This window comes from Durio zibethinus, chromosome 16 (genome assembly GCF_047325235.1).
Source record: "Durio zibethinus cultivar Kanyao isolate XHJ-2024 chromosome 16, ASM4732523v1, whole genome shotgun sequence".
Taxonomy (NCBI): domain Eukaryota; kingdom Viridiplantae; phylum Streptophyta; class Magnoliopsida; order Malvales; family Malvaceae; genus Durio; species Durio zibethinus.
In genome coordinates this window covers 19923629-19941768 of record NC_143177.1, presented here as the reverse complement: position 1 = coordinate 19941768, position 18140 = coordinate 19923629, and the positions used below count along the sequence as shown (strand labels likewise).

Genomic DNA, 18140 nt, shown 5'->3' with positions numbered 1-18140 from the left:
ACATGTTGTGTTCGTATTTAAGATTTTAATATGTTTTATAATTCATGAGATGTTCGTATTTTAATAATTTATATCATTACACGTGCAAACACAACATGAAACAAGAGACACAATATAAAAACATAAATTATTAAGTTTAGTGACGATGAAATTAATTTTTGTAATGATTAAATTTAAATTATATATATTTAGATATAAAAATAGCGATAACAATAAGATGAATTATAGTGAAAAAATAATTATTAAAAGTATTAAAATAAAATTTTAAATATTATAAAATTTATAAATTTATTTTAAATTATAGTTTTGTTAATAAATAATTAAAAATTATTAATAAAAAATCAAAATAAAATTTATTTATTTTTTAATTTATCAATAATAATAATATTTATTTATTAGTTTATTATATAATAAAAAATTGAAATGAAAAAAAATCATAGTATTTTTTAATTAACATTAAAATTTTGAAAACAAAAATTGCATTGGCCACTAAACCCAAATAGTCCAGGGGCCTATCTTATTGGTCTCACGGCGGAGGAAACCCATTTGCGTTTTCACTGACCAGTAAGCACGGCTTTTGATGGCAATTGCACCTGAGGTTGTGCAGTGCAATACAAACCAGAGATGGATTTTTATTCGCCACGATCTGATTTAATATAAAAATATTATTTTTATATTTAAATTTGATCCGATGCATACATCCCTAAAATCATAAATGATGAAATTAATAAAATATTATTTTTAAATATAAATATAAAATTAAATAATTAATTTAAAATATTTTTATATATATCAAATTGGATAAGATGAATTTGTTTAAAATTTAATTTTAATTTTTTTAAATTTGATTTGATTTAATTTAAAATTTAATTTAATAAAAAATAATTTTATAAAATCAAATCAAAATTCAACAAATTCGAATTGAATTATCAAGGTTAGTTCAAATGAGGCCTTTACCATTTAAAAAGGAATAGAGAAAAAATATTTTTAAGCATTAGTGATTAGGTTAAATTCTATAGCCTCATATGATAAAGCAAAACAGAAAAAAAAAAGAAAAGTAGATTTGGCATTTTAAAAGATATCAAAATAAAAAAATTATACGAAAAAATTATATGCAAGTATATGATTTAAAATTTACAAATATAATACATAGATTTGATAAAAATAAATATATATTTAATGAAAAATACAGGAATTACTAAATTTAGACAAAGAAAATAATCTAATGTTTTTGTTTTTTTGGAAATAGTTAGAGAAATTAACCCAATGTGAATATGTTGAACACAAGTTTAATTTTGTAAAAACATAAATTAAAAGCAATTTTTTTAACCCCGAAAGAATGAGTAGAACCGAACTTTCCCGGTCTTGGACACAAAAGCTGAAAACTTGCTAGTGTGACTCCTAAGTCTTAAGTAAAACCCATCATATCCCCCATTGGTCCATTTCCGTTGTCCAAAACCCTAGCCAGATCTTGTCGCAGAGGCAACCATGAGGGCCCTAATTTCAACCACCAAACGGCTCATTTCTTCCACCACCATCTCAACCATGGCAACCCTATTCCGTTCGAACCACCGAAACTACAGCCTTATACCTATGGTGATTGAGCACTCCTCCCGCGGCGAGAGAGCTTACGACATATTCTCTCGTCTCCTCAAGGAAAGGATCGTTTGCATAAACGGACCCATAAACGACGACACTGCCCACGTCGTCGTCGCCCAGCTCCTCTTCCTCGAATCCGAAAACCCCTCCAAACCCATCCACATGTACCTTAACTCCCCTGGCGGCCAAGTCACTGCAGGTCCTTCCCTTTTTCCCCTTTTCAATTTCAATGATACTATATTCTATCGTAATTCTCGATATTCTTATTAATTTTTGTACAGGCCTTGCAATTTATGATACGATGCAGTACATTAAGTCTCCAATTAACACAATCTGTTTGGGTCAAGCTGCATCCATGGCTTCACTCCTTTTAGCTGCGGGCGCCAAGGGTGAAAGGCGGTCCCTCCCCAATGCCACCATCATGATTCATCAGCCTTCTGGTGGATACAGTGGCCAGGCTAAAGATATGACCATTCACACTAAGCAGATTGTTCGCGTCTGGGATTCGTTGAATGCATTGTATTCCAAGCATACGGGGCAGTCGGTTGATATAATTGAGAAGAATATGGATAGGGATTATTTTATGACCCCGGAAGAGGCTAAAGATTTTGGGTTAATTGATGAAGTTATTGATCAAAGGCCTATGGCTCTGGTCACTGATGCCGTTGCTAATGAAACCAAAGATAGCAAAGATAACAAAAACAGCAAGGAGAGCATAGATAAAGGTTCCACTTAGAATTAGAGGTGGTAAGCTCTTTCGTGATTAATTGTTGCTGCTGTCCAGTTTCATGGTTAACTGTTTTTCTCGCAGTTTTTTGGCTGTTGATTGATGTTATGCTTCTGGAATTATTCTGAGATTTAGGGACCTTGCTGGCTATTATTTTAATCAGTACTTTTATGAGACCAGATGCATAAAGTTTTGCTGGCAAAGATTTCTATTTTAAAATCTTTTAGGAATGTGCACTTAAGTGGAAAAGTATACTTGAATGAGTGTTTGCATATAAGATGGATAGGCTTAATGCTTTTGCTATGACAATGGTTGATCTTGGTTTTTATGCCTCATAATGTGTATGATACTACTTTTTTGCAGACTACTCTGAATTGGTGAAGAATAAGAAATACATGCGAATGATTAAAACACTTGATTTCCAACTCCCCTTCCCCCCTTCCCCCCCCCCCCCCCCCCTACCCAAAAAAAAAAATTGAAGCATAATCCTTCCCTTTTCTTCTTTGCACTTCTTGATTTTGAAAATAAATGCCCCAAATTAGAAGCTTAATGTTGCCTGGAAATTATAAATCATAAAGTGCAGACAAGATTCTTACTGTCCATATTTTCATTTTGATTTAGCTAGAGGATAGTTTTTTTGTCATACATATGTGCTGAATCTAGAATGAGCCACGACCTTGTTAACCTGCATTTTAGTCTCCGTGCGTAAGGAAGCTCCGTAATGATTTTTTTATCTGCGGATTCCAATTTTCAAATGTTGGTTACTTAAGACTAGGGGTGTAAATGATACATTAGTGCTCGTAAGCTACTCGAATTTGATTCGAATAAAATTCGAATTTGACTTGGTTATTAGTGAATCGAGCTCGAGCTCAAATAATTTGACTTATCGATCGAGTCGAATTCAAGTATTCTTATAACTGACTCGAGTTGCTTGCGAGCCTAATTGAACTTTTATATTTTAATATATTTTAATTATTTTAATTGATAAAATATCTTGAACTCGAGTATAAATAATCGAACTTTTGTTGAATATAAGAATTGAACTTATTTTTACATGTTAATCGAGCCTAATCGAGCGGACTGGAGTAGCTCGATTTCTATTTCAAGTCGAACTCGAGCTAAAAAACTAAAACTCAATCGAATTTGAGCTGAGTTTTGAGCCTCGAATATAGAGTTGACCTAGAGCTCGAGCTTAATTTTGTATTGGCTTGAACTTGATCGATTACACCTCTACTTAGGACAAGATTTTTCAAAGATGTTGTGTAGTAGGATAAAGGTAAGTATGAGATATGTTGAATTTCTTAGCTTCTTAGGGTTCTATGTGAAAGTTAAACATCTTGAAGCGCATGGAGCCGAAGGTTCTATTGGAGTTTTTGAAATTAGACTCAACCAAGGCCTAGTCTCAAACTGGATATGCTGGCTGTTCCATCACTGGTTCCATTTTTTTTAGGGCTAAATGCAAGGAGGATGGTTGACATGACTGATTTCCTCACAAATGTCTCATTTCTAGCTGAAGTTTAGTCTATATTTCTCTGTCCGATTACGTGGATCAATATTAAAAATTCTTACCTTCACCTTGAAAATTCTTCACACCCTAGTGTAAAAGTTTTACACGACTATGGCCCTTGGAATGCAAAATTGCCAAATAATTTTAGACATTCATTATTCCTGAGAAAATTACTAATTTTAGTGTTATTTCGAAACAATTCTAAAGATTTGAATTTTGGTGTAAATGAATAATGGTAGTAGCTGGTGTTGGAGTGCTGTGGAGGATATGGTGAGTGCTGTTGTGGAATGGTGTTACTACTGCTTGTTGGGTAATAAAATAGAGATCTGCGAGACATGTGATATCTGTTGAGTAGAGAACTGGTTTTCTGTGGTTTTCTAAATGGTGATGGTAATTGCTAAATGGCTTCGACTGTGTCTTGTGAACCTAAAAATGGTTCGAGAAAACTGCATATAGCTCTATTTTTCTTGATAATTGGCACGAATGATTAATATTGGTAGTGTGTTGTTGAAAATAAAGAGCCTCTTCCTTTGGATCAAGTGGCTTACAAAATATCTATCTCTCGTAGATTTGCTTACTAATCAGTATGGAAAGTCAAACTGTTGCAATGTTACAAATTGAATGGATTGGGTAATATCAATAAATTACTAAAAAATTTATTGAACAGATTCAACTGATCAAATTTAGTCAGGCGCTGTTAACGAACTTTACAATCTTAAATCTTTTTCAACATTGTGGTATTTGTTGTCCAAAAGTTCACATCTGTTGCTTCTGCCACAGTTGCGATTAACGTGATGGGAATAATTCTTTACAGTTAGATTAACATGAAAAGAAATTTTCTTATAGCATCACTCTTGTATTTTATAATTGAACCATCACGAAAAGGAAATCACGGAAAGTTAAAAATTTTTTCTATCACGTTTTCAAATAAACCATAATTTTTAAACTCTTTTTTTTTTTTTTTTAATCAAACAAAGTAACTGTTTATGTCTATGAGGGGAAGATTTAAAAAAAAAATTGCATGGCTCATTTATATTTTCCAGGGATTGGTTGGAGAAGTTGACATAAAACACAAAAAAAAAAATTGCATGGTTCATTTATATTTTTCAGGGAATGGTTGTAGAAGTTGGCATAAAACACGTCTGTCTAGCGTGGTCGAATAGATTCGGCTCCGTCACACAATTATTAACTATAAAGTCCAGATAAGTTCAATTTTATTCAGGCATTAGGTGGATGACTTTTGCGGATCGGACAGTATTGCAAATTTATCCGCAGCATTCATGATCGGCACTCACCCACACCTAACAATGAAAATTTGGTTAAAAGTGAAGCGAAACAATAATAAATTATACATACACACACACGACAGTTTAAAATAAGTTGAGGAAAACTATTGCATTATTGGACTTTTTTTCTTATTTTCATTTTTCTATATATGTACTCAGGGAGCTAGCAATTGGAGGCCTCACAAATTGTAGTCAAAAATTGATATGAAAATGAGAATAGATGCAGGCGAAGGGAGCTAATCAAGAGCGGCTTTGTTTTTACGACCGGACATTGGCTTCGGCAATCCATCAAAAATAGGTCTTGCAATGGCTACAGTTGAAAGTGCTTGTAAATCAGGCTTCAAACCCCATTTAGACGCTGGCCACAGGGATGACAAACTACTACTACTACTACTGTCCTGATCTTGCAAATTCGATGTGCTCGATGACTTCCTCACTATAGAAAATCCATCAACCACGTAACCATCTCCAAGACCTGTTGGAGAAGGACTCAACCCTGTGACCTCAACATCGACTCCCGAATTAGTGCGGCTTGCTGCTTTGGATCTCAGTGCCAAACCTTTCGCTGTTATTGTTGAAAATCCTCCACCACTGGTGTTATCCTCCTTCAACAGCCTTTCAGGGGTACGAGCAGTAAAGTCATTCTCAGATTTCTGCCGTCTTCTGATCAGTTTCTCATTTGACTTATCAGCTTCACCTTCTTTAACTTCTCCAGCAGACATGATATCAGCTATGACTTCACCATTCTCACAAAAAAATCCATTAGCAACACTTCTACACTTCCGATGAAGCTTCAAAGGTGGGTTGGAAGCAGAGGAGGGTTTAAGGAATGGACCATCCTCTAGATAATGAGCTTCTCCTTTCCTGTATACTGCCATCTCAAAACCTTCAGAAATCATCTTTTTTTCTGTCGGATTAAGGCCATAGTAACCTTGTAATGAGGTCATTGCAGGGGAGACCCTTCGAGGCGGAGTCTTCAGTCTCAGAGACTGAAATGAGTCAAGCAAATCAGGAGGCAAATGTCGGGCTGCGGTTTGGTTGGCACTGCTTTGTCTGCAAAAAGTTGTCAAGACATAGTGAGCTAAATTGTAACAACCGAACAGAAGTAGAAACCACAGAGAACAGAGATGCATCTTGCAGGATTTTAAAGGTGAGAGAAATTAGAAAGAACTTCACACATATATAAACTACTCCACTAAAATATTCATTATCAGTTTCTTAACAAATGACTTCTTGGATAACATTTCTTATTAGGCCCCAAGTGTCGAATCTATAGGATTATTAATATCTGAAGCAGTGTCCCCAGAAAATAAAATTTTTACATCCAGCAACTAATGAAGAGTCCGAGCATGTGTTCTTCAGATAAAATGCAGAACTGCAGTTCAATTAAGAGGTGGCTATACATGAAAACCCTCTGCTTCAACTACAATAACCAGCAAAACACATTAATTTTACACCAGGGAACCAGCTATCATTACAGGCCAAAAATCACCATAGAATACCTACTGCCACAATCTCCAACCACTTTGCAACTCATCACTACCTATGCCATGATTATTACAGAATCATACAAAAGCTCTGAAACTATAGATTAAACTCATGGGCAAACTACCACCATAGACCAGAAAAGCTCTGAAACTCTTGCTAAGATTCATGGGCAAAAATAATGCCTTTTTAATGCCATTTCCACCTTACCACTCCTAATAGTGAAACATTTCATTAGGCATGAATGCTAGCAATAGAACCACCCAAAACTGAATAAAAATTCAATTTGGGCTCAACTCTTGAATCATCACACAAATGTTTCCTTGGATGAATTAGCAAGTCTTAGGCTTCTGGATATATCCTCTCTAGAACTATATACATCATAAAGGAAAATAAAAAAAATACTGCTAAGGTAAGGAAACAAGTACAAAAAAGAAAACAATATTTATAGGCTAATTAGGATCCCCATTAAACTCCTAGATTTCAAATTTGAATAAGCACCATCATCCAATTTTCTGAAAAACACTTACTATGATGTAATTAACATTCAGATAATAACTTTTACATGCAAATTGCCATTCATTCGAGCAAGAAAAAGTTGTTGGATGTGTTAGCATTAATTATCAGTCCTGATATGAACGTTAATTACCTTAAAAAATTCGAAAACTATTAAACGACAATGATAGTTGGAATGAAAAGATTTAATAAATCCTTAAACAATATTTATTGAAATAGTTCGTGTTAAATATAATTTTTCCGACACAACAAGCTATAAAAGTTTGTTTGCATGGACATAATTTCATCATGACCAAAAACTGATTTAATAAGTGAATGCGCTTAATTATTTTTTGTATCAAGAAGATCTCACATGACCATATATATAAAGAAACGAATAAAAGATGCATCAATGCATAGTCGAAAATAAAATTCAAGTCAAAATCACAAGAAGACATTACCATAAAGCATGACTTACTGACTTTTATAACTTACCAAGTTTTGATTTTCTTGATGAATTCTTCTAAATGGCACTCTTAAGTTATGAAGATAACATACACAGGTGCAAATATGGAAAATGCATCTTGTTTTAGCAACTATCTTAATGCAGAAGTTAATATAGTTTCCCGAATTGAAAAAAAAGTACTAGAATTAAAAATATATATAATACCCTGGTGTTCCAGAACCATTTGACAAGCAAGGTGATGGCGGATGCCGCCCTGGTAAAGGGATCTGGAGTGACTTAAGAGCAAACATTTGAAGATCCGTCACCAGACCGTTCATCTTTTTTATGTCAGCTACCTGATTATTTCACACCCATACCGATAAAAATTTGTCAATACCCCCACAAACCATAAATCATAATAAAAATAAAGAAAACAATCCGATAACTAATTAGATTTAACTTCTAGGTTACCATTGGTCGGTTTCCCAAACTAACTTCCCAAAATATACAAACATGCCCATTTATAAGCAGAAACTATGGTGTGATTTACAGAAGGAAAAAATGATTTCAGAATCCTAAATTATTAATTAAAGGATGAGTATGGTTACCTCAACGCCGTACTTGATGGCGACGCCGGCCAGAGTATCGAACCGGGACACGGGATGTTTAATGAAACCGGCAGCTGCTAACGGCGAAGCCGGCAAACTTTGATTCTTTTGTTTTTCTAAAACACAGTTGCAAAATTTACTATAATTGTCATTCCTGTTGAAACTGTAGCCTCCATTTGCAATGATATTCCGCCTCCCCCTTTCCATCTGCATACTCCCTGTTTCCTTGATAAAAAATATCCCTATTTCTTTACCCTAAATTCATCACTTCCCTCTATTTGACGTTCTATTCTTCTCCTTCTTCTCCTTCTTTTTTTTTTTTTAGCTGAATCGAAATTTAACGAATCTGGAATATTAAAAGAGAGAAACTAACTGACATATTTTGGATCGAATTGAATAAAAGAATTAAACCTTTCAAGTAAAAAAAAAATTGATTTTGCAGAAAGGAAAAACGTAGATCTAAAGAGAAAGGAGGAGGGCAGGGAAATGGTGATAGGGAATTCAGTTTGCAGTTAAATAGATCGGACGTTTCCTCCAGTATTTCCGGGAAAATGGATGAAAGATCCTCCTCTCTGTTTTCAGCAAAAGAGAGAGAGACCGAGAAACAGAAACAAAGAAAATCAGAGATAACCTTCAATTTTAGGATTATCAAAATTAATTATTATTTCTAAAAAAAAAGAAAAAAAATTGAAATAATAAAATAAATAGGACAAGAAATTTAAAATAAAAAAAAAAAAAGAGAAAGTTTTGATGGTATTGAGACTTTTGACCAGAAAAGGAGAAATGAGCAGAAACAACTGGCATTATATCGTAGAACGTGGCAACCGAAACCCAGTCCCTCTTTGCCTACTAACGCTTTTGTCGGTCGGTACTCGGCTTCATTGTATCCTTGTGCCGAAATTGGGTTGCTGTCTTTTTTTCTTTTGTTACGTACATCTCAAAATGAAATATATATACGTAAAATAGACGAGTGTTTTTGTTTTATATTTTGTCACATTTCACAAAAACAAACGACAACGTACCCCCTCTAGTCTAGCCTCCAATTTCTTTATTTATAATTTTCTATTTTATAATGAAAGATGTAAAAAAAAGGTTTATCTTTTTACTAAATAAAAATAGACGATGGTCCTGTTTGTTATTTTTTTTTTTTTTACATTGCTATGGTTGACTTGATTAGTTATTTTAATGTACGAGGTTTCATTAAATCATTTTTATTATTTTATTTTTTACAGGAGCTAAATTTTTTTTATATATAAAAAAGATGTTAAAATGTAAAATAAAAAATAGATTGTAATTTTTAAAATTAAAATTTAATTTTTTATGTTATATTTTAAAAATAATTATATAAATAAATTGAATTAAGAGTTAATATTTAATATGTTATTAATGTAACATTTAATAAACTATCAATGTAAATTTTTAATTTTATATGCGGTGTTAAAGAGATTAACATATGCTATAGTTTTATTTTTATTTTATTTTTTAAAATATACCAATTTATGTCATCCTATTAACCCCACTTATGATACTGAAAATTTTATTATTATTGTATTTGATAATTTATCTTAAATTAATATGTTTCTTATTAATAACCTTTTTGAGTGAATGAAAAATTGTATTGAAAAGAAAAATAATTTGTATCTCTAGTCGAAGACTCCTAGTAATACTATACTTCCTAATTAATTTTAATTGAGGAAAAAGATATTCTTCACTATTTAAAAAGTGAAGTTTTTATATTTCATTTAAAGGTGAAAAATAAATTTTTAACTAAATTTATGATTAAAATTTAATAATTTAAAATTAAATAAAATTTTTTTAAAATTATTTAAATAATTTGAATAAATATTCATCGTAAATTTAGTTGAAAGAATATTTAAATGAAGTAGTAAAAACTTTCATTGGCTTGTAAGGAATGGAGAGGATCCTTTCTCACTTTTGAACATTTAAATTTTTATAGGTAAACCAAAATCACATGTTTAAAAAGACAATGACCAAAATCTCACTTTATATTTTAGGATAATATCATTTACAATAATTATATTATAATTAATTATTTAAAATTTATCAAAATTTTATATTGAATATACACTTATATATAATAAGCGCCTATATAATTATTTATTAAAATAAAATAATTTTATAATTATAATAAAAAAATTATAAATCAAATGCTCCCATACTTCACAGCTCCATCTATGTCTTGGAAGGGTATTCTAATTTATCTTTACCTACAGTTTTTCTCACGTGTTGCCAACTTTTTCCTTTTGAACTTTGTCATTTACCAAGTAGGAAGTTCTCTTACGTCGTGGACAAAAAAAAAAGAAAGAAGGAAAAATCATGATTTCTTAGAAATTAATCAACACTAACAAAACTAAAAGGTTTAAAGGATTGTTTAAAAGCTTAAGAACAAATGATTTTCTAAGGCTAAAAATGGTATAAATTACACAACCAATTGGCTTTTATTTCAGTCAACCCAAGGACCAACACGCCTCTGGTTGGCTATGTGTGAGGACTGAAATTTGCCAAACTGTTGACGAACACAAGGAACCGTTAAAACTTGAAAAGAGTATAGTGATGGAAACTACGTAATTAAACTTAATAATTTCAAATACAATATAATAATAAATTATGAAAACGATAAAAAAATAAATTAAAACAACACGCTTTATAATTTTGACAAAAAAATATCTAAATTTAATAAAAATTAAAAAATATATTTCATATTTAACATATTATGATATAATAATTTTTATATTTTACGTGTGTTTAAAAAATATATATAAATACAATATAAATACATAAATTATCAAATCTACCAATAATGTAAAATCTTTTTTAAGGTAATGGTGTCTTATGCGAAAAGTTAGTATTTTTCTCAAGTAGTAAAGGGAAGGAAGCTCAAATCTTGAGCAGCATCAAATCGTAATTTGTCATAACCAGCTGAAAAACATGGTCTCACTTGATAGGTATAACATGTGTTTTTTTTTTTTTTTTGGCAAACATATGCAGATGTTGAATGGAAATGGTAAATACATAATCACACTCACCAAAAAGAAAAGAAAAGAACATAATCACATGGACGGAACTTTTTGTCCCTCTTAATATCACCACCAATAAAGCAGTGAAAATAAGCTTATACAAAATTTCAAGCATTGTTGAATACCTGCACAAATACAAATACTATTAGTTTAATTCCAATTCCAACGTTTTCCATAGCAAAAAATTTACCACCAACTTGAGAATTTGATTCCCCGTGGAAACACTTCCAGTTGAATAGTTAGAACACGTGATATACGCGAAGTAAAAAGAGAAAAATTATGTTCAAAGGTAAATAGATTTTGCAACTGATTACCATGTGTAAATTACAGTTTTATCCAAGATACCGGAGCAAGACGCCATCATTACCCAGCACAAATCCCTTCTTCTCATTAATAAACCTGCATAGAAGATTTACAGATCAATTGCCTTTAAAGATATGAATAGCAATTCAGTTTGAAAAATATGAACTATTGCAGAGGTAGGCAATTTATAAAGTACACTGTGAGCTTATTCTGTGAATAATGCTTATTGGGTTCGAATTAGGTAGGCCACCATTAAGCCATAACTAAGTTGAATTTAAGTTAAAAAGTAGGTTTGCCTCCATTTAATAATAAAAAACTGGAATAACCACTAAATATAAGAGAAATGCCTACTTGATGAATTCCCAGTATATTTGGCTTTGTTTATATGTGCAAGGTTTTTTTGAAGTCATGTTTGACTTCATAATGTTGGGAAAAACAACACCCACGCGCAACAACCACACACAAAATAACAAGCTCAAATCAAGAATAAGAACACACAAATATATTTGATTCGGCCCAACTCAAAATGGCCTACTCCAAACCTAATCCACTATCAAATAAATCTTTACAATTGTGAGACTTTTAGAATGAGAAAAGTCTCCTAAAACTCCTTACTCAAAACTTAACCCAAAACTCAATTACACCTTTTTAATAGCCTACTCACTTAGCTATTCTCTTAGTGTCTAACTCTCTGAGGTTACTAAACTAAAACCAAAACATCTTATTTATAAGGGTGAAACCCTTTATACCTTTACTAAACTGCCTACTAAACTCCCGATATGGGATACAAGACAAATTCAAACTTACTTAACTTTCGATGTGAGATTCTGAGATTCAAGGCAAATCCCAACAAATCCTCCATTGACTTGAATCTCCAAACACTTCAATAGTATCTGCAAAGCTAACATGCTTACCTTTCTTAATTCAAACTTACTTAACTTTCGATGTGAGATTCTGAGATTCAAGGCAAATCCCAACAAATCCTCCATTGACTTGAATCTCCAAACACTTCAATAGTATCTGCAAAGCTAACATGCTTACCTTTCTTCTTTTCTTTCATCACAAGCATTCCAGCAACTGAGCCTCCATCAAACATGTACAAGTGATTGACCCTATTCCCTTGTAGAATCACACTATCATTCTTATACACTTTCAACCGCTCATTACTACCATAAAATGTATACCCCTGAGAAGCTAACTCACCCAAAGCAATCAAATTGTAGTGACAATTTGGTACATACCTTACATGACGAAGTGTGACACCATTGTGAGATCTAAGGCGAACACTCCCAATGCCTTGAATCTGCACCTTTTCTTCATTAGCAACCACAATATCTCCATACTTTTCATTCTCATCCAACTCCACAAAGCAACTCTTATCATTGCAAACATGAACTGTAGCAGCTGAATCTAAAACCCAACCTTTATCACTTTTCAAAGTTTGGGTCTCATCCACACAAGTTGTCAAAACAACATCATCATCATCAGACACGACAGTAGCAGTATCACTCTTTTTTTCATCTGATTTCTTTTCATCATTCGCCTTTTTGAAAGCAGCCATATCCCTTCTCAGCTTCCTGCAGCGCACTTGGATATGTCCCTTCTCACCACAATTATAACATTCTACATCACTGTAATCTCTGTCTCTTGACTTAGATCTCCATCTTGATCCATCAATCCTCTTTTGAGTCCTCCCTCGATCAAAACCCTCTACAGCTAGTGTACTCCCCCCAGGTGATGAGTTCGGAGCTCCCATAAACCTTTCATTCTCACGCAACAAGGCAGTCACATCATCCAACTTCAAAGTAGACCTGCCCACCAACACAGTCTAAACTAAAGGCCTATAAGACTTGGGCAAAGATGACAGCAAAATTAAAGCCTTTTCTTCATCTTTTAACTCATCAACAGAAATCGCTAGCAATTGAGAAACCAATCTATTAAACTCATTCAGGTGATTATGAAGACTCATACCTTCTTCTATCTTTAGAGAATATAGATCCATCTTCAAACATAATCTATTAGTCAACGACTTCGAAGCATAAATACCTTCAAGCTTATCCCATAAATTTTTCGGAGTACTCTCAGTCAACACACTGTATTTTACCTCTGGAGCTAACGCTAGTCTAATAGTACTAATAGCTTTCTTCTGAATCTTATTCCAATTAGCGTCAGACATTCCCTCAGGCTTACTATTTTCTAATGCCTGATCCAATCCTTGTTGTACTAATAGATCTTGAATCGTACTTTGCCACAACATAAAATTACTCTTTTCATCAAATAACGGAATCTCAAACTTAGGCATAGACATACCAGACATACCTTCTTCAGACATCTTCAAACACTGCTTCACGATCTCTTGGACCCACAAACCTTAAACCTCCAATTAGCATCAGACTTACTATTCTCTAATGCCTGATCCAATCCTTGTTGTACTAATAGATCTTGAATCGTACTTTGTCACAACATAAAATTACTCTTTTCATCAAATAACGGAATCTCAAACTTAGGCATAAACATACCAGACATACCTTCTTCAGACATCTTCAAACACTGCTTCAGGATCTCTTGGACCCACAAACCTTAAACCTCCAATTTTCATCAAATAACGGAATCTCAAACTTAGGCATAGACATACTAGACATACCTTCTTCAGACATATTCAAACGCTGCTTCACGATCTCGAACCTGACTCTGATACCACTTGTTGGGAAAAACAACACCCACGCGCAGCAACCACACACAAAATAACAAGCTCAAATCAAGAATAAGAACACACAAATATATTTGGTTCGGCCCAACTCAAAATGGCCTACTCCAAACCTAATCCACTATCAAATAAATCTTTACAATTGTGAGACTTTTAGAATAAGAAAAATCTTCTAAAACTCCTTACTCAAAACTTAACCCAAAACCCAATTACACCCTTTTAATAGCTTACTCACTTAGCTATTCTCTTAGTATCTAACTCTCTGGGGTTACTAAACTAAAACCAAAACATCTTATTTATAAAACCCTTTATACCTTTACTAAACTCCCGATGTGGGATACAAGACAAATTCAAACTTACTTAACTTTCGATGTGGGATTCTGAGATTCAAGGCAAATCCCAACACATAATGCCTCATGGGTTTAAGTTTACTGGGAAACATGAATTTAAGATTTCAATATTAGGTACCAAAAGGAGCATACAGATTTTGATGATAAGGGCAGTAAATAGTTAACCCTGAAATTATGCACATTCAGACCAAAATTAGGAGAATGAAAGAGTCAAGCTTTTAGTAAGATTATACTCACTTCACTGAGTATAGATTTGCAGCAATATTATCAGCTGCCTTGTCACGGGTCCAACTCTTTCCTCCATTGGTAGTTCTCAACAAAACCCCACTGCCCCCTGCTGCCCAAGCCTCTTCCTGCACAACCAAAATTCAGTTAGTATGCATTTCAGAAACCTTGGAACAAAATGTCAGAACAATATTCATTTAATTTGCTAGATGGATATATCACATGCTTATCATCTTGATATTCCCATATCATGAGCTAAACCAGTAATTTCATCTAAATGGACAGGCCATTATACATGTGCACATATAGATGACTGACACAGGAAATGGATGCTGCAAGCAGTTATCCAGGTCTTCTTGAAGCCACACTATAGAATTAGATAAAAATATGAGGCCAAACATCTAAGGATAATAATAGTTACCATTGATCGAAAACCAACATCAAGAATGCCAAAGCCACGACTTTGTATAGGAACTTCTTCAAAATCTTCTGTTAGCTGAAACATCAGAAATTAAAATGACCATGCCAAAGTAGACATCAGTGGCAATTTAAAAGCCATAAACCAAACAAACTCATACAAGATTATATTAAGAATAATATGAGATGACAATATTCAGATTTTATTACTATAGATGGTGCAAAAGGTAGCAAGCAATTGCATTCATGACAGAGTCATGTGCTGCATTCTCTTGGTCCATCGAGTTCACTGAATATTATATCAAGCTATTAGCAGTGTCCAATTACATCTTTTAGGAAAAATTCATGCTAGGTTTTTCAGTAATAATCTTTAAAATTAATATAGAAAATTGAAAACTTTATTAAATGAAAATTATTTTTCTAAACCAAATCAAGAAAATTGTATCTTCTGTGCATATTATTAGAATTTCATCGAGATAAATATAAACATTCACATGTCTAAAATAGTGGATATCATCACTTCTCTTACCCCTGTGCCTTTGCTAAGAAAAAGTTCTCCTCCACGGACAAGAAGCCAAAGACCACCATCAGCCCTCCACCCCATGTTCTGTATTCTTCTTGCAACTGCTCTGTTATGTGGTTGCCAGAATGGCTGTAAATTATGAAGCAATAGCGGTCGTTAAGTATGCTGCATATACTTAATTGAAACTAAAAATAGGAATTCGCAACAGGACACATTAGTTTTACAATATAAGAAAGAATATGAAAAGTCAAAACTGAAAAATAAAAGATAAAAAGAGACCAGATTCTTCTGCTCCAAATATACACAATTAATGTCATTCAGTACCACGAGCAAGTGGATCATTGAGAATTAAAAAAAAAAAAAAACAAAACAGCACAAGACTCGTATCTCACCAATGAAGAGTCAATTATACGCATTTATGCAGAAGCATGACTTCTAACAACAATGTTTCAACTTTAATAATATTGGTTATGAGCAAGCATTCTCCTGATACATTTTTTCTACATAACAATAATATTTTATGTTACTTTACAGACATACAGTACGAATGTATGAAGACCTCAAAAGAGAGGCAAGCCCATGAATCCTATAAAACAGCCATGCAGAAGGAATTATACCTGTCCAGGCTCCCATGTAAGATAAAAGTTACCACGGCTTGAGACAGCTACATATCGTCCATCTGGAGAGCGGTTCACAGTGTTAAAAGTTCCAGTATAGTAACTTGCCCCACTAATACCACTAGAAACTGTTCTGCAGAAGTAATGAAGCAATGTGAGCATTTTCCCCCACATACAGTTAATAATCTTATGGAAGTTCTTCACGGGAAAGGGCTCATAGCGTACCTAATTTCCTAGAAACCCAATTTGTTTAAGGCATGTTAACTTACTTTACATAGTGCACTTCTCCTTTTAATTTGTAAAGGGCATATGATAACACTAGTAAACTTGAGTGAGCACATCAATGTAAACATGAATATAAAAGCAATTATCCTAAACTTAATTTTGTTTTCAAATTCTAGCTTCTGTTTCACTGGTTTCAACTGGTTTACACAGATAAACTCCTCAGTAATAAAGCTACTCTGAAACATCATGCATCGCACTTAAACTTCATTTTAAACAGATGCATACCTATTCAGAGTAGCTGAGACTGTTTCCTGAACAGCAGCTCTCCAGTTATAGCCCCTATTTGATGTAACATATATTGCACCTTGGTCAGTTACCATTTCCGCGCTCTTTTCACCAGTTGCCTTTATATATACCTGCACAAATCCAGATGATTTTACTCAATCACTTAAATCACCAGTCTTTACAAAAGCCATATTCCTACACACACAAAATCTGAAATGCTAGCAAATAAATTGACAACAACAGCCCCACAATGAAACAAATCATAAGCTTCAAGGAAGTATCTTCATTTAATCAACTTAAACTCGTGGCATCACTATATCTACGGCTACATTTAATGCCACAATATCTAAAAAAAAATCACCTTAACAAGTACCTTTACTTGAAAATCGAAATGCAAAATATGGGGCAAAACAGGTTTAAGTGAGGACCATTAATGGTTGGCATAAAGATGTAATAAGATAGAGAGCGGACCATATCTCCAGGAAGTTGAGCACTTATTGGAATTCTTTCCCAGCTTTCTCCAGCATCTGAAGTGTACAACAAAATTGAAGGTTTCCCAACAATCCAACCTTCGTTGCCTTTGAAGCTAATAGAGTTAAACCTATAGTTGAAATCTTCATCCTCAGCTGATGGGATTGAACGTGGAATCCATGTATTTCCCCCATCTTTTGTCTCCATAATAGTCTGCCTTGTTCCCAGCAAAAATCCTATATAAAAAGAAATTACATACTCAGCTCCATTAACCCAAAGAAGAAGGAATTTTAGATTCATTAATAAGTGAAAGAAAGAAGAGAAACCGTGGTTTAAGTCATCTGGGACAAAGGCGATGTCTAGAAGGACGACACCGGGATCGACGGGCAGGTAAACTCTCTCCCATTCGGACAAAACTTCCTCGGACTTGGCCGGTAGTTGCAAAGCCCAGAGAGTTGCAACGGAGAGCGAAAGCGAGGCCATTTGGGATATAAGTTGTCTTCGGTTGACAAGTGTCGGCGGCGATGAAGAAGAAGAAGAAGTAGAATGGTGGGGTTGTTGGAGAGAAGCTTGGGAGATGAAACGCGGCTGGGTTTGCGTTTGGGGGCGATGGAGAAGGCGAGGAGCGAAGAAAGATGTTAAGGAAGGTTTTAGTTTGGAGCAATCACTCACTTGAAGATTGGTCATTGCCATTGTTATTCAGTTGAAAGTTGGAGCTCAGCTCGCTCTTGTTTTCTGTTGTTTCTTATCCGAATATATCAACGTCCACGCAGGCTCTTTTGAGCGTCAAAATCTGGATTGAAATCTTACGATTGAACATTCTACTC

General features: G+C 33.7%; 3 protein-coding genes across 3 annotated transcripts; 1 reads left to right on the top strand and 2 right to left on the bottom strand.

Moving 5' to 3' along the window:
- Nucleotides 1-1357: 1357 nt before the first annotated feature.
- LOC111294247 (ATP-dependent Clp protease proteolytic subunit 2, mitochondrial-like) lies at nucleotides 1358-2635 on the top strand. Its single transcript, XM_022887495.2, has 2 exons — nucleotides 1358-1798; nucleotides 1881-2635. The coding sequence occupies exons 1-2, from the start codon at nucleotides 1489-1491 to the stop codon at nucleotides 2333-2335; spliced, it is 765 nt and encodes a 254-aa protein (XP_022743230.1). The 5' UTR covers nucleotides 1358-1488; the 3' UTR covers nucleotides 2336-2635.
- Nucleotides 2636-5147: 2512 nt separating this feature from the next.
- Nucleotides 5148-9041, bottom strand: LOC111294226 (uncharacterized). The gene is made up of 3 exons (XM_022887465.2): nucleotides 8153-9041; nucleotides 7770-7900; nucleotides 5148-6172 (listed from the first exon to the last, which is right to left on the bottom strand). Exons 1-3 carry the CDS (start codon nucleotides 8363-8365, stop codon nucleotides 5356-5358), a joined length of 1161 nt encoding a protein of 386 aa, XP_022743200.1. The 5' UTR covers nucleotides 8366-9041; the 3' UTR covers nucleotides 5148-5355.
- A 1999-nt stretch (nucleotides 9042-11040) lies between these two features.
- Nucleotides 11041-18108, bottom strand: LOC111294211 (photosystem II stability/assembly factor HCF136, chloroplastic-like). The gene is made up of 9 exons (XM_022887442.2): nucleotides 17640-18108; nucleotides 17314-17549; nucleotides 16843-16973; nucleotides 16333-16465; nucleotides 15722-15844; nucleotides 15197-15271; nucleotides 14788-14903; nucleotides 11505-11589; nucleotides 11041-11315 (listed from the first exon to the last, which is right to left on the bottom strand). The coding sequence occupies exons 1-8, from the start codon at nucleotides 18004-18006 to the stop codon at nucleotides 11523-11525; spliced, it is 1248 nt and encodes a 415-aa protein (XP_022743177.2). The 5' UTR covers nucleotides 18007-18108; the 3' UTR covers nucleotides 11041-11315; nucleotides 11505-11522.
- Nucleotides 18109-18140: the final 32 nt, after the last annotated feature.

Bases quoted from the DNA above. Each gene is read 5' to 3' on its own strand.
- LOC111294211 (XM_022887442.2), bottom strand. From the start codon at position 18,006: ATGGCAATGACCAATCTTCAAGTGAGTGATTGCTCCAAACTAAAACCT. The intron at 16,466-16,842 runs GTATGCATCTGT...TTACTTCTGCAG, and splicing joins GTCTCAGCTACTCTGAATAG to AACAGTTTCTAGTGGTATTA. The intron at 15,272-15,721 runs GTAAGAGAAGTG...CTGATGTTTCAG, and splicing joins TTCTTAGCAAAGGCACAGGG to CTAACAGAAGATTTTGAAGA.
- LOC111294247 (XM_022887495.2), top strand. From the start codon at position 1,489: ATGAGGGCCCTAATTTCAACCACCAAACGGCTCATTTCTTCCACCACC. The intron at 1,799-1,880 runs GTCCTTCCCTTT...ATTTTTGTACAG, and splicing joins TGGCGGCCAAGTCACTGCAG to GCCTTGCAATTTATGATACG.
- LOC111294226 (XM_022887465.2), bottom strand. From the start codon at position 8,365: ATGCAGATGGAAAGGGGGAGGCGGAATATCATTGCAAATGGAGGCTAC. The intron at 7,901-8,152 runs GTAACCATACTC...TGAAATAATCAG, and splicing joins CCATCAAGTACGGCGTTGAG to GTAGCTGACATAAAAAAGAT. The intron at 6,173-7,769 runs GTATTATATATA...AACTTTTTGCAG, and splicing joins AATGGTTCTGGAACACCAGG to ACAAAGCAGTGCCAACCAAA.